The 16,868-nt window shown below is 38.8% G+C and overlaps 1 protein-coding gene across 6 annotated transcripts in view; it reads right to left on the reverse strand.

The window, feature by feature from the left end:
- The window catches only part of LOC134224943 (zwei Ig domain protein zig-8-like), a 951,761-nt gene that overhangs the window by 375,682 nt on the left and 559,211 nt on the right, over positions 1-16,868 (reverse strand). For all 6 annotated transcript variants that reach the window (XM_062704593.1, XM_062704592.1, XM_062704595.1 and 3 more), the window contains one exon: positions 3,926-5,500. In XM_062704593.1, the coding sequence (XP_062560577.1) occupies positions 3,926-4,010 (85 nt within the window). In that variant the 5' untranslated portion in view covers positions 4,011-5,500. The remainder of the gene's footprint in view (positions 1-3,925; positions 5,501-16,868) is intronic.

Raw genomic sequence — 16,868 nt, forward strand, 5'->3', positions numbered from 1 at the left:
GGAAGAAGAAGATCCTTTGGCAGAAAATGTCGTTCGGCTAAACTGATCTTCTTCTTATTGGCAATGTATCCCCCACTGGGACATTGCCGCCTTGCAGCTAAACACTTCCACAGTTTTTAACTACAAGGTTTCTAAGCCAAATACCATTCTTGCGTTTGTATATCATGAGGCTAACACGATGATGCTTTATGCCTAGACAATTTCCAATCCGAAAATTGCCTAGACCGGCGCTGGGAATCGAACCCAGCCACCCTCAGCATGGTCTTGCTTTATAGCGCGCATCTTACCGCTAGGGTAAGGAGGGCCCTACTGATAATTTGCCTGAAAATGCCGTTTGGCCGAACAGGTCATTTGGCCGAGAATGTCATTTGGCCGAACGGATCATACGGCAGAAAATATAGTTCGACCGATCAGGTCATGTGGCTGAAAATTCCATTCATACTGCCGTAAATGTCGTTTGCCCAACGGACCATATGACCAAGAATGTCGTTTGATCGAGCTTAGGCAATTGGCTGTCAGCCAAACGGGGTTTCCTCGCATTTTGCACAGTACTTAGTTCTGGGTTGGTGTTTTTATGAATAGGGACGATTATCACGAAAGGTTGAAAATTGCGATGTCACACAAACCATATATTTTTTTCAGAAGTTAAATCAAATTAATCAAATGACATGCAGATCTGTTTATGATTTCATAGCTGACGTTACAACTACTACCTTTTTGCATGAACTTAGTATGATTTAAGGACAAACATCGCAATTACAAAACATTTCAACCCGTAAACACAAATGAGATTCGGAACATGCAACGTATCGATGTTGTTGTGGGAATTCCAAAGAATTCCCTTAACAAAATTTCAAAGCAATTTCTAGAGGAACTCTTAAAAAATTCAAGAGGAATTTCGAATGATTCTCAAAAGAATTTCCAAAGAGATTTCTGAAAAAAGTCTCAAGGACATAGTTGGAAGAGTACCACGATGTCAGTCAGTATGGCACCCGTCCGCTAACGGTTTTTGATCACCCCTCCTTCACGTCTCTCCCATCAACATTTGATTGCTTTGAAAAGCATCGAACAAATGTCCAATATTCAAATTGCTAAACCTATTCATTGCTTATGGATTTACTTTCCGTCATAATGAACATATTTCTTCTTTTCCTATGTATTTCGCCTGAAACTTTGGGATAAATAAGCAGTTACGTACCAATTCAATACCCCCCCACTTCAATATTATTTGATTTTATTCCAAGCTGCGAAACTGCTCGTCTTCAAACAGTTCTTTTTTCAAACCGGCTATCCTGAATCAATTTATGAAATAATTCATGAAACATTTTCCGTAAATATTCCTTATGGAGCTTCCAATTGAATTTACAAAAGAATTTCTGTAAAAAATGTTTTAAAAAATCGGAGAGGAATTTTTGAAGAAATATCGGAAGGACTTTTTACAGAAATTCCAAAAGAAATTTTTGGAAGAATTCCTTATATATGTACATAGTTTTCTAAAGAAAAGTCTTAAGCTCTTTTAGTGAAATGACTGTCATAAGACGAGTTTAGTACTATTTCATTTAATCCCATCACGTTCTATTATTTACAGATACGTATTTTGACCTCAACTTTAAGGCCATAGACCGATGCTTGACTCAAGTCGAGTCAATTGAATACGAGACACTTAAGATAGAATTTCAATTGTAATCGAAATACGTATACGAAAAAAACATCGTGGTGAAATTAACTGAAATAGGAACTCATCTTATGGCAGGTAAAATTACTGATGGTTTCCTAAAGGAATTTCCGAAAAAATTCCTGGAGGAAATTCTGAACGAGTTCCTGAGGGAAAGTCCTCAAGGAATTCTAAAAAACCTTTCTTTTAATTTTCGATGGAATATCTTGGAGCATTTCCGAAGGGATTTTTAAATTCATCTGCAAAATAATTTACGGAGGATTTTTCGAGAAAATCTTTGGAGGAAATTCTGGAGAAGTTTTTGAGAGAATGTCCCAAAAAAATTTAGGTACATTAGAACATCGTTCAGAAATTCAATTATAAAATCCCTTAGGAATTCGTTGGACAAATCCAAAGAAAATTACTGAAAATTCATCCTTGACTTTGGACGTCATCTATGAAGCAAACTCCGAAGAAAGTATTGACGATTCCATCTTACATTTTTTTTTTTTTTTTTTTTGTGTCTTTATTAAGGAAAGTCTCCTTAATAAAGACACAAAAAAAAAAAAAAAAAAAAAAAGAAATGTAAGATGGAATCGAAACTCCAATGGAATACCAGTAGGAATTCCTGGAATTGATTTTCTCCTTTAAAATCCTCCATAAAGAATTTCTCAAGGTTTTCTAACGAAATGTCCGAAGGACTGCGAAGAAAATCCTAAGAGAAACTAAACAAAAAAAGTTGGAGAAAATTTCGAATGAATATCTGGATGAATTTATGGAGGTTTTATGGATGAATACCTGGAATAATTCCGCATGAATTTACAACAGCTTTATTATGAGAATTTTGACCATGGTGGTATCAAAATCAAATTTCAGAGTTCTACTGTGTCGAAGTCTAACGTATTCTTCTTCTTATTGGCATTAAATCCCCCACTGGGACACTCGTAGCTTAGTGTTCATTCAGCGCTTCCACAGTTATTAACTGCGAGGTTTTTTAGCCAAGTTATTATTTCTATATTCGTATATCATGAGGCTAACACGATGATACTTTTATGCCAAGGAAAATCGAATAATAATAAAAAAAAATTCCAACCTAAAAATTACCTAGACCGGCACCGGGAATCGAACCCAGCCACCCTCAGCATGGTTTTCCTTTATAGCCACACGTCTTACCGATACTAACTAACGTATTACATGGATGTTTTATTTTCTAATTTATTATTTTATACAAGATCCAAAGCAACAGTTTTTGTTAAAATTTTAAGGTGAAGCTGCCCATAATCAGTTTTGAAATAGTGGAAAGCACTATAAAATATTCTAAATTTTGTATTTTGCATCAATAAATTGATGCTATTTCTACGCCCATCTATGATTAACAAAATTTAACATGTGTAATTTATAAAAAACGAACAATACATATTAAAAAAAAACGATCAATCCACCTAACGGCGATGGTGGTTTTCTCGTGTAAAAAATGTATTTCGGCCATAACTTCTGAGCCTATAGTCCAATAGCAAACAACAGGCATGATTCTCCGTCGAATGGAACCTGTTGCGAGAAATTCGGCTAAAAAGTGTGTCTACAAAAGTTTGTTCACATACATGTTCACACACACACATACACACATAACAGATTCCCAATTCGTCGAGCTGAGTCGATTGTTATAAAACAGTATGGGTTTATGCGCCTTCTATCAAAAGTTCTGGTTTTTTAGTAATCGTACAGCCTTCAGGATAGGTATTACAGAATCCAATACTAAATTCACTCACGTTTTCAAGTGCACACCACTCCATACGGAGGCAGCGGACAACTTTTGTTTCTATTATTTCGGCTCTGCAGCGTCGCAGCCAGCGTGGAATAATGAAAATGACAGTTGTGCGATGCATTCATATTGAGTGGTGTGCCCTTGAAAACGCAAGTGAATTTTGTTTTGGATTCCGAGAGGTTTTGTCCTTCACGTATATTTGTATATTCAGTATACGAGAAAGGCAAACACAGGTTAGGTATCTCAAAATTGAATTATTGTAACCCTTATCTCAGTAACCAAAACCGATGGGTTGCAGCACACTGAGCGATGCTCTTTTCTGCAAAGTCAACAAGATTTCACGTTCCGCTGGAAGTTATTGTAATGCAGTTTCTCTCGAAGAGTTCTTTATAATAACGCCGACGCTATTCCAATCGCAATGCTAACAGAAATAGTTTAGCTAGCATAAACCTTATTTCCAGAACGTGTATGATGAAAGACAGATATGCAAATGTATTCAGTATTACCTGTATCGCTCATGTCGAGGAAAACAGCCATCCACAGCATGCAGAGTATGTAGCTTCTCATCATTGTCATTTTGAATGTGCTCATCCCGTTCCGTTGCTGTGCCACTTCAGTGCTGCCACCGCAAGTTTCCGTGCTGTGTCGCTTCTTCTACCGGTCCTCACCACCGCAACACCCGCGAATAACCCACTTATTTCGTTTAATTTTTTTTGCTCCCTACGTAGAGTGCGCTTTCTTTCAGAACTCTTCACAAGAGTAGTTCAGGCAACCGTTATCACTTCCGGTTTCCCGTGAGCATACTTTTACACTCTGCACTGTCTCACTTGGTACATACTTGCCGGGTAACTCTGCTTGACATCAGATGCTTCTATTCTGAAAACCTGCAGAACCTTCAGTCTTTTTTTGTGTCGTCCTTCCGTTATAGCAGGACCAGCAGTCGAGAGAAAATATGTAACCGTTGTAAAATAATATTGTTGCTACACTGTTTAGAAATAACTACACTTAGCTGGCGTTTCGTCTTCAGCGCTAGTTTGTCCGATCTTTTGGGAAAAAAGTTGCAATGACCAGCAGAATTCTATAAGAAGCAGAGAGAGGCACGGAAAGGCATAAACTTGAAGCCTCGAATTTAGTGCCGTGTTTATCAGGATGCTGCAGTCTGACGGAGAGGATTTTCCAGAAGCATGGTCTTATGTTGGGTCAAACTGAAAAAATGCCTATTTACACATACAAACTAGTGTGCAAAAAAATCGTTCTACTATGTACAAGCTGTCAGAAGTATACAGGTCGCTAAAGTTGAAGCCAGAAGCTTAATGGAAGGCGGCTTGGTGGCAGGAAAGTTTTCTCTTCAGCTGGGACGAACCCCGAGTTGTTATCCCTCCCCTCTCGACGAGGGTGAAGTACCGTATCGCGCTTCCGGAAGCGACTTGCTAAAGCACACTATTCCACCACCAACTTCCGCTGCGGTGCGGTGGAAGCGTAATCGTTTTTCCTCACCACCCCACAATCGGGTCTGTGTGTGCTGCTGATGGGATTGAACTCGGTGGGAGACGACCATGAATTATGTAAGAGTAGAAAATCACTTTCAAATTAAGATAAGTTTTTTGAAGTTTCTAAAACTGATGCAATCGACGTGGCTTCCGGGGGAAGGGTGCACCAAGAGACAATTGTTGACATTGTCATTTTCTTCCACTTTTCCTCTGTTTAGCTAGAAAATTGCCAATGATCTTCCTCCTGCACCCATGCCATCCTTCATGAAGTATTCTTCACTTTTCAATGGTTGCCGTTTTTTATGCTTCCGTGTGATTTCACCCTTGAAACTGTTCACTTTTCAACAATTTTCAGTTTGATCTCCGTTGTCCTTGCTACGCTGTCGTCGTCGTTTGCACTCGCTCGCAGGACAATGCCAATGAAGGATGCAATGTGGTAAGGCATTTCTCACTTGACTGCATATTCAATAGATTTTTATCACTCTTTGCCAGTGCTGGCCGGTGGTGCAGTGCCAGTTCCTGAGGAGGAACATTGTCGCAAGTCCAGCCCGTTCATTGTTCACTGGAGAAAGGATGGCCTTTGCCGCCGACCTGTAAGAAAAAAGAGACAGAGAAAAAAACATTGACATCAGATAAGAGTAATGACACCTCCTTTTCGACATAGGGAACGGGTCGATTGCTTTTGTGGATGGCTGACTTCAAATGGTCTGCATCGGGTTCAGTATAGAGCAATCTGCTGCTAAACAGCAAATGGAATTTAGAGGGAATTAGTTTTCTATCTGTTTCGTCGGTTTTCTGGATCAGATTGATAGTTTTGGCTTACGGTTCACCAACTTTGGTCACATGTTGTATGTTTGTGCGTTCTTGTTAACAAATTGAATTCTCTATTTGGTTGTGTTGCTTACACAATTTGTTATGCCAACCATTACGTATAATGTGAGGAACAATAAGGCACTGATAAAAATCGCGATGAAATATTATGTTGTGTTCTTATTAGTTGAATTGCCTATAAAAACAAATGAAATGGAGAATTTTCTAATGACTAAAAGAAGAGTTAAAGATAATTGAAGATTAGGTACTCCTATGATTTCATTTTATTATGTTTATACATCAGTAATTTAAGACAATGTCTTTTGTATCTAACAATAATTCTTAAGTAGCAGATAATGTGGCCAGAAAAAGTAATAGATAAGACAAATTGAAAAATGAAAGTTTTATTATACCGTGCTGAAGTGCTCAATGCAAACCCTTGTAAAACCCGCTGCAGATCTTTCTAAAGTTAGTTAGGCAATGACTTCCATATAGCAACACCTATGACGAAACACGAGTTTCCATATTTACAAGTTCGGTGACGAGGGAGAAAAAACTTTCTCGAACGTGTGTTTCTACAAGGAATCAAGTTTTAAGACAAATAGCACAGAAGAAGCACAACAATTTAGTTTATAAAAATCCTCGAAAGGACAATAAGATGTGATTTTTAATGTAAAACTGAAGCAAAACGATTAAAATTAAAAACAAATCTAACGCATGCATTAGGAGCAACCCGTAGCATATTCTGAGTGCGGGCAGCTGCCTATAGAAGTAAGACATCGCACTCAATAAAGTAAGAAAATAGGCACTAATGTTTTAAAAAGTTTTAGTTGAATAAAGTTGAAAAAATAGCTCTAGGAGCAGTTTTCTTAGTGCCCTTGTATTTTACCACATTGCGAACTAAAATAATGATCCCACTCAATATTCATCAACAAATTGAATTTCATCATTATTAATCTTCAGAATTGGTTTATTACGGAGAAAAAGAAAAATTTGGATTGATCCGCGGAAATAACGCGCAGTCAGCTATCTCCGCATAGAGGAAATGTTGCATAGCAAGCATTGAATAATTCATGTTTCTGCTTGTTGACAGTAAGCTGTGTTTTGCATTTATCATTAGATTGTACCTTTTCTTTTAGTCTATACATTTTTAACTTAAGATCACTCCTTACGGAATCCAAATTTGAAAGTGCTCGCGTTTTCGGGGGCACACCACTCGATACGGAAGCAACGCACAACTGTCATTTTTATGATTTCACGCATGCTGCGACGCAGCAAAGCTAAATCAACAAAAATGACAGTTGTGCGACGCCTCTGCATCAAGTGGTGTGCCCTTGAAAACGCGAGCACTTTTAAACTTGGATTCCGTGAGGAGTGCCCTTAAATTGCTAAATTTCTAAACACAACAAAATCATTTGATTGTCCGGTATGGGCCAAGTACATCTTGCTATTCAATGCGAAAGTTATCCATTATTCATTGGGACCTCCAGTGCCTGTTGGTGCAGTGAAGATGCTCATATCATCGGCTAACAAATGCGTATGAAACATTGTAAGAACTGGGTGGGTTTAATAGTTTAATATCGTTCTGAATATCGATATGCTTCTATACATTTTCTCATATCAACTTCCAATAAGATTAGCACCAGCCAACGCTTTTCGATTTGGATAAAAGAGAGTACAAACTTCAAGGCAACAAATGGGCAAGTGAATGGCCCATCGAGATATTTATGGCCCAAAAAAGTGTTTTATGGAAAATAAAACAAACATGTTTAAACTTATATTTTCAATGTTTTTAACAAAAAATGTGTCCACTTCGTAGAAGATTCTGAACACAGGCGGTCGACGTTTTGTGACTACATGATTTGGATTTTTTCGGAAGCATACCGAAATGTTAATTTCGTGGAGATATGCAAAAGGGCGTCAACATGATATCATGGACGACTATGATGATTTGCGTGGGAGATTTACTGGTGAGCGCGCTAGAATTTCCCTGGAATCCAAATTTTTCTTGCAATGCGTAATACTAAATTGATTATGTATTCCAATTTACCACTAATGCCAAGGGGCAAGTAACTCTAAACTTTGTGATAATATCACTCATTGTCTCGCAATAGTATTTCGTGATATTTCTAGTATCGATTTTCGTCAAACAATGAAACGGTTGCTAGTTCGGTTGTTATGGCGTTTGTCAGTTAGTTGATGAAACACAGTGCTCCCCCGTATAGTAAACACCTGATTTATAACTTCCACAGATTCTAATAAAACATTCAAACCGCATTATAGGGTAAAGTGTCCAATAGTGGACACTCAACCAATAGTGGACCCTCCAGCCATTTTTGCATTATTACAGCACAATTTAAATATTTTGCTATGAAATTCCATCGAGAGAACCTACCTTACAGTCCTATGATTTGATTACATGCATTGCAAATGCTATGGAAAGTAAAATTAAATGATTTTTTACAATTCTATAAAAAATAAACACGAGAGTGTCCATTATAGAAATATTTTGGGGGGTCCATAATAGGGAAGAAGAACGTCCCGAAACGGAACATAAAAATCAAATGAAGTGTCGACTATAGGGAAGCAAATTCCTATTATGGACCCCCAGGGGGTCTACTATAGGGCAAATTCAGTCAGACTTTAAAATGTTAATTTCAACGAATAACGTCGTGTATTTGAGTGTTTTATGTATGTATCGTGAAGAGGAGATGCAGAACTTGGTATTAGATGTCAAGCAGAATTTATATGTTGAAAATTTCTACTCCTTATGACAAAAAGAGCCAAATTTCGCTACTAGGGGGTCCACTATTGGGCATTTTACCCTATGTTTCTAATACCATCAAACCACAACGTGGGCCCCAAAGGTTGCTCAAAAAGTAATAGTAATAGAAATAGTTTTTCAGTGATTTTTTAAGAATTTAAAGGAGACTGAAATCACATGTTGCATAAAACTGGGTGTACTGTATCGACTGGGTGGCGTTGTGTTTCATGCTTTCCCAACCAGGGCTCTTCGATCAATTTACCGTCGATAGGACGTAGTTTTTCGCAGTATTTGTTAGTATTTTTGGATACTGTCGAAAGTTTAGAGTTAGTTGCCCCTTGATTAATGCAAATGTTTTGCATTGTTCGCATGGCTTACTTGTCAATTTAGTATTCAATCAGCATTTACTCAGATATAAATTGAAAGTTTCTTATGTACTCCATTAGAAGAGTATTGTATATTGTATGGTAAGCACAATGGATTCACTGTGTCCAGAGAATCTAGAATGTTTCCCACCCGAAAATATTGAAGACCGGACAGGGCATCAAACTCGCCATCTCGGGAATGGCAATCCAACACTAAGGCAACTGGACGTATGATTTTTAATCATACACCTTTTGGAAATTTGCCACAAGGAATCAAAAGGTAAGTGCACAAGACTGGGTTCGAATCATGGATATCGCAGTCGGGAGACCTATGTAGACCACACGCCCATCGTGGCTTGAATACTCGGGAGGGTAACTACGTATAAAAAGCACCGTTGCGTTGGTGGAATTAACAGAAAGATTCATTAGACGAAAGATATGAATTTCGATAATCCAGTTTACTGATTGTATGCCTTTGCTTACTATTGACTAACATTGATTCTGTACTCTGTTACCACCATCAACATTTCTTATTGATTTTGGGGCATGAGCCTCGGTTTGCAAAATGTCCATAGCTCCACCATACTAACGCCATCTGCCCGCGCAGCACAGTTTGTTTCATTACTGAATATTTTCCTGTGCTGCAACTGTCCAGAAGGAAAAATCTTAGCTAATGAGCCATTAAATATAACACTCTTGCAATCTAAAAAGCGCAAGGGGTGGAACCTATGGAAACATCCTTTGATTGCAATAATGTTGCAAAACACTACAGCGGAAGAAAAATAGGACAAAAATATGAAAAAAAAATTCTGCGATATTTTCATCAGTGCGTATATTGCACTCAAAGTTTGGGTTGATTTATCTGTCCGGGTCCCAACTTGTCTGTAACTTGTTAGGTTCATAATAGGTTCTTCTTCTTCTTCTTATTGGCATTACATCCTCATACTGGGACAGAGCCGCGGCTGTTCGGCCACATTGAGAGTTGACGTAAAGTCAATGTCAACTTCTCTCCCCGAACAGCCAAGATAGCTGTGTGGTGTCGGCAGCCAGTTATCTGGCTAAGAATAACGCTACGGATTGCCTGTTCCGGTGGTAGAAGTCCACCATACAGGTGACCCCAAATTCTTGGTGTGATGCGGCTTTATGCTTACCGTGCCTACGAATGAATGGTTAGGGGGGTCTAAAAAGAACCTAACCGCTAACGGAGCCTGTGAAGCACCAGGGCACCCTTCACAGTATCTAGCCCTTACTGCGCTAACCGGAGCTATGGCGTAGTTGACTTTTTGCTTCTCCGAAATAATCGGCTACTCTTATTCAATCTCAACTTGAGGTTAAATAAGGGTGGGATTATGAGCATGTTTTTATTTAGTTTTTCAACAAATTGTCACCTATATGGAATCGCTTTATGCGTTATACACATTGTAGTCTGTGTTTCGTCTTTGACTTTCTTGATAAGATACCAATTTGGTTTCATCGTTGCTGTTCATATTAATGCTGAAGTTGTGGAGTGCATTATCTTAATTTGCAATGGCTTCAGTTAAGATAGCTCAAATCAATCTTCAGCATAAAAGAACAGCAACGATTAATCTTTGTAGACTTATGCAAAATGGCAAATCCCAAGTGGCTTTGGTACAGGAACCCTATTTTCGCAAGGGTAGCTTCTACCTAGGTAACCTAGTGAACCCGGTTTTTGCTGCTTTCAGTAAAGAAATGGCAAACTCTCGATCAATGCCGCGTGCATGTGTGCTTGTTAACAATGCTATTGTTGCTACACTTATCTCTGAACTAACAACCAGAGATGTATGTGCTGTCACAATTGATGCAACTGGCGGAACCCCGTCAGGAAATACGTCTATTGTTCGGTTTATTTACCACATGATGAACCATCCCCTACGGATGCTTTCAAACGAGTTGTCATATATTGCACTTCAAAAGGCCTTCCGCTAATTGTCGGCAGTGATGCTAATGCTCATCACATCATCTGGGGTAGCTCGGATATCAATCTGAGAGGCTCCAGCTTGATGGAATACTTAAGTAGTACCGAACTTAGTTTACTTAACATAGGCAATCGCCCAACCTTTATGGTATCTAATAGAGCAGAAGTGTTAGACATAACTCTTTGCTCCAATAGAATCAGTCACGAATTGACGAATTGGCATGTGTCAGATGAGGAATCGATATCTGACCATCGCTACATCTGCTTTGATCATTTGAATGTTACTTCGCAGACCTTGCGTTTTAGAAATCCTCGTTCAACAAACTGGGATCTTTACACAGAGTTGCTCTCTACCAAATTTCATGGATATCTACCTTCTATAGAAACTCGTACCGACTTGGATGATGCAGTTGATACTACAACGTTGCACATCGTGGAAGCTTTCGAAGAAGCTTGCCCTTTACGTTCTGTAAAAACCTCAAGAGGAACCCCTTGGTGGAATTCCGATTTGGCTAAGCTAAGGAAGCAGTGCAGAAGGAGTTGGAACAGACGCCATTCAGCAGGGACGGATTCTTTCAAGTTGGCTCGCAAAGCTTACAAGAAGGCTCTACGATCTGCTGAACGATCCGGCTGGAAAAACCTTTGTGCAAATGTTTCCAATTTGAGTGAAGCCAGTCGATTGAATAAAATTCTTGCGAGATCCAAGGATTTCCAAGTTGGCGAAATTTGCAAGCCAAATGGCGACTACACTTCTTCTGATGAAGAATCGTTAGAGCACTTATTCGATACGCACTTCCCTGGATGTGTCGATATAACATCTTCGAATGATCCTGATGTCTTTTCATGTAGCTATGGATCTTGGGCTCAAGCACGTAGAATCATAACTACTGAATCGATTCAATGGGCACTTAACAGTTTTGCTCCCTACAAATCTCCAGGGGAGGATGGGATTTATCCCGTTCTACTTCAGAGAGGTTTTGAGCATATCAAACATGTTTTGAAAAAGCTTTTAGTATGCAGTTTTGCTATTGGGTATATTCCCATATCCTGGCGGGATGTCACTGTAAAGTTTATCCCAAAAGGAGGACGTGCTTCGTATGAAGAAGCGAAGAGTTTTAGACCCATCAGTCTGACCTCATTTCTTCTGAAATGCTTAGAACGTATTATCGATCATCACATTCGTGATGACTGTTTGGCAAACATGCCTCTTCATGTTAATCAACATGCTTACCAATCTGGAAAGTCCACCGTGACTCTTCTACACAAGGTTGTGTACGATATCGAGAAAGCATTCGCTCAAAAGCAATCGTGCTTGGGTGCTTTCTTAGATATTGAAGGTGCTTTCGACAACGTGTCTTTCGATGCAATATTGGAAGCCGCACGTTGTCATGGGCTACCTAATATAATTACCAAATGGATTCACCAGATGCTTAAAAACCGACATCTCTACTCGATATTACGTCAAGCAGCGATTAGGAAATTAAGTGTCTGCGGATGCCCTCAAGGGGGAGTATTATCTCCACTTTTGTGGAATCTCGTTGCAGATACGCTATTGAGGTTACTCAATAATGGCGGTTTTCCTACCTATGGATTTGCCGACGACTATCTTACATTGATAGTGGGTTTGTGCATTACTACCTTATTCGACCTGATGCAAAATGCTCTTCAGGTAGTTGAAAGTTGGTGTCGCCAATATGGCCTTTCGGTCAATCCGAATAAAACATCTATTGTTCTTTTCACGGAAAAACGTAATCGTAATGGTATTCGTCCATTACATCTTTTGGTTCTGAAATCAATGTAACTGATCAAGTAAAGTACGTGGGTCTAATTTTGGATTCAAAGCTTTCCTGGACTCCTAACATTGAGTTCAGCATCAAAAAACGTGTATGGCTTTCGGCCAATGCCGATGAACATTTGTTAAAACTTGGGGTCTTAAACCCAAATACATCAAATGGATTTACAAAACAGTTGTACGACCAATTTTGGCTTATGGATGTCTTGTGTGGTGGCAAAAGGGGGAAGTGAGGACAATTCAGTCTAAATTAGGCCATCTTCAAAGGATGTGCCTAATGGCAATGACTGGTGCGTTCTCTTCAACTCCAATGGCTGCTCTCGAAGTTCTCTTCGACGTGGCCCCACTACACATACATCTCAAACAAGAAGCATTTTCTTGTACTTACCGACTATGGGTACTCGGTTTTATGTAAGAGAATCCTGTAAACCGCAATTCCACACAAACTTCGTTGTTACCGCTTATGGTTAATCGGGACAAAATTTTATTTGCTCCACATCACACGTTAGTAGTTTTCCTGACACACGTTAGTAGTTTTCCTTATACAACGTTTTCAACACAATTCCCTTCGCGGGATGAGTGGACATCTGGCTATTTGGAGAGAAGTATGTCGGACAGCATTGTTTGTTACACTGACGGCTCCCTCCTCGAAGGTAGAGCAGGTGCAGGCGTCTATTCGCGTGAGCTGAGATTGGAACAGTCACACTCACTGGGTACACACTGCACTGTCTTTCAAGCGGAAATATTTGCCATCATGTGTGGAGTGCAATCTGCACTGCAGCAACGCATTATGGGCAAAGTAATACACTTCTGTTCAGATAGCCAAGCAGCTATTAAAGCTCTCGCCTCGGCCAACTCAAGGTCGAAGTTAGTAATCGCATGTCGAACTCAAATTGAGGAACTGAATTCAGTTAATACTTTACACCTTATGTGGGTACCTGGCCATTCTTCCATAGCTGGAAACGAATTGGCTGATGAGTTAGCTCGTAATGGAGCATCGCATGACTTTATTGGTCCTGAGCCAGCTATTCCAATATCCAAGTGTTGGGTGAAGCTTTTGATCAACTCTTGGGCTGTCACTCAGCACAAATGGCATTGGAGTAGTCTGGATTCATGTCATCAAACAAAATTGTACATCCGGGAGCCATCTCCGGTAGTAGCAAGCTATTTAGCTAATCTGTCTAAACAGAATTGCAGTGTCTTAGTCAAGGCCTTGACAGGTCACTGCCGACTGAACTATCACATGGCAAATATTCAACGCGTTGAATCATCTGTTTGTGATAGTTGTGAATCCGATTATGGAACTTCTTATCATCTAATATGTAACTGCCCAGTCTATGCACAATTGCGCTTCCAAATATTTGGTAAACACTTACTTAGTGAAATTGACTTCAGAAACCTGAACCTTCAGAGTATTTTGTTGTTCATAACCCGTTGTGGTAAGGAGCTATAAGCTCTTGTACGCTTATGCGTTGTATGCCCTCTTCAAGGGCCCTTTTCCAAACATTCCCTTTTTTCTCCCATCCACATTCCTTTCCTTTTTGTTCACTTCCTTTTCCGTCAGGTGTGTGATGAAAAAGGCTGTGAAGGCGATGGCACAAATCTCCCAAATTGAGGTGAACGTGCCCCTGGAGCCGACGTTCTGATACCTGATACCTGATAGATGGTTCATAATAGGTTCTTCTTCTTCTTATTGGCATTACATCCTCATACTGGGACAGAGCCGCCTCGCAGCTTAGTGTTTATTAAGCACTTCCACAGTTATTAACTGCGGGGTTTCTAAGCCAGGTTACCATTTTTGCATTCGTATATCATGAGGCTAGCACGATGATACTTTTATGCCCGGGGAAGTCGAGACAATTTCCAATCCGAAAACTGCCTAGACCGGCAGCGGGAATCGAACCCAGCCACCCTCAGCATAGTCTTGCTTTGTAGCCGCGCGTCTTACCGCACGGCTAAGGAGGGCCCCTCATAATAGGTTGCATACCTTAACATTTTTGTTTGGTGTTTGCAACATGCAATGCTGTATTCTTTGGTTGTTTGTTTCCAAATGCCAAACACGTGTTCTATTGCAAAATTAATGAAACACTGATCGCAATTCCAACATTTTTGACATCTTCATGTAACTTTTTGGTGCTTTGGTGTTTCGTAAATGACTTGAATGGAATGAAACTGAATGGAAACAAAGTGCTTTTTGGAAGATGTTGCAGGTGCTACTTGGGTGTTGTTTTCTCTGTGTTTTGCCAAATACGAACCAAACGACAGTAGTGTACAAACGTCAAACGCGAACAAAAACGATTAGAGTGCCGCAAATGTTATTTTTTCCACTTAAGAGATATTAAAATGCATCGATACATTATTATAATAAATTTAAAAATCTGTAAGTATTGTCGTCATTTTCAAAAATAATAAAGAATATGTTTGAAAAATCGTAAAATAAAAAATCAAAATGTTCAAACAATTCCATTTTTTTAATTCACGGATACTTTGCCGAAAAACTAGAAAACCAAAATTTCATCGATAATGTTGTTGAGGATTTAATAATAATAGTTTTTATTTATATATCGAAAATATTGTCAAAACATTTCAAGTTAAAAAAAATGTGTTAAATTTTGAAACTTTAGTTAAAAGATTTAGAAAGTTTCGTCCACAAATTTCGCACGTCCTGAATATTAAATTTCTTTACGCAGTTTAAAAAAAACCAGTTGATAGTAGACCTGTGCGCCGCCGCGCCACGCCGCCGCCGCCGGTGGTTTTACTCGCGCCGCCGCCGCCGACGATTTTGGGTCGGCGCGCCGCCGATCATAATTTGGCCACGCCGGTGACTAATCGCAATAAATAAAATCAATTAACTTAAGTGGAGGCAAGCCAAGCACGAGATTCAGTGTCTCGGTCTAATAATTGAGGTCGAAATACGTATCTGTGAAGAAATACAGCGTGGTAGAGTTAATTAGAATAGAAGTTCATAAATGTTGTTGAGGTGGATCTCGTCGAAATTAAATTTCAAATCTATTTCAAGCGATAGTGTCCCTAAGTCGGTGTCTTGGTTAATTAATAGGTTGGTTGATTAGTTTGAGAGTTTGAATTAGGATTTATATAGTATAATAATACATAAATTGTTAAATTGATCTTTGGAATGCGTTAAGCCAAGGTCTCAAGTTGCACATTAGTTATTTTGACAATTTTTTTTTCTATTTATTTAAATCAACTTATTTAATCAGTTTTCTTTGTTTTAAGACTCGTGCTATTAGGATAATTGGCTTATACGGCAAACTGATTTAGCAAAATAATAAAATCCCAACTGTGAATGCTTTACCGATTCTTTTGTTCCGACTCCCGAGTAAGTAATTCATATTTTGAAATCAATTTCTGAATAAACTGTCCCAAACCACTTGCTGAGCATCAGCAAAGCAAATATTGCTGAGCAAATATTACGAGCATCAGTTAAAAACGCTTCTTATTTTCTTATTCACAGCTATTGTAAGCTAGAACTGGGGTGTTGTCGCCTCGCTGAATAGTATTTAGTCAAATTATTAAGTTGAAACGTCAGGTACCTTCAAACATAACGAAAATTTAATTTAATTTTATTGTCTTGAAATTATTTAATACTGTATTCTAACAGCCTTATTGTGAAATTCCTGGAATTTCGGAGAATAATCGAAGAAGTGTCGTTCAAACATTAATTTATGAATTTCTTCGAAAAATCGCAGAACTCCAGAAATTAGTTCGGAAATGAATCAAGAAATTTATTTTTTAATTTTGAAGGAAATTCCTTCAGATATTCCTCCGAAAAGTTCCTTTTAAAAAGCCTTAAAAGATTATTTTAGGAATTCTTCCTAAAAAAATTTCGGGTATTCCTTCGGAGATTTCTTACAAAATTTCTCCGAAAATTCCTTAAAAATTTTCATTACGGATTTCTTCAGAAAATCCTTTACGAATTTCTTTCGGAAATTGCCTAAAGAATGCTTTCGGATTTTGTTCCACGAATTCCTACAATCTCCATCGGAGAATCCTTGAGGGATTCCTTTGGATGTTTCTTTAGCAATTCCTGTGAAAATTCCTTAAGGAACTGCTTAATCCATTCGTTCTTTTGAGAATTTCTTCGAAAAATTTTCCTTTTGAAATTGTTTCGGCATTTATTTCATGAATCGCTGGAAACAGTTCTTATAGATATCCACAAGGAATTCATTTAAATTTTGCCTAAGGAATTTCTTCAGAACTTCTTCCAGCAACTCCTTTAAAACATTTTTCGGGAATTCTTTCGGAACTTCCTGCAGGAATTTCTTCAAAAA

The sequence above is a fragment of the Armigeres subalbatus genome, chromosome 3 (genome assembly GCF_024139115.2).
Source record: "Armigeres subalbatus isolate Guangzhou_Male chromosome 3, GZ_Asu_2, whole genome shotgun sequence".
NCBI lineage: Eukaryota > Metazoa > Arthropoda > Insecta > Diptera > Culicidae > Armigeres > Armigeres subalbatus.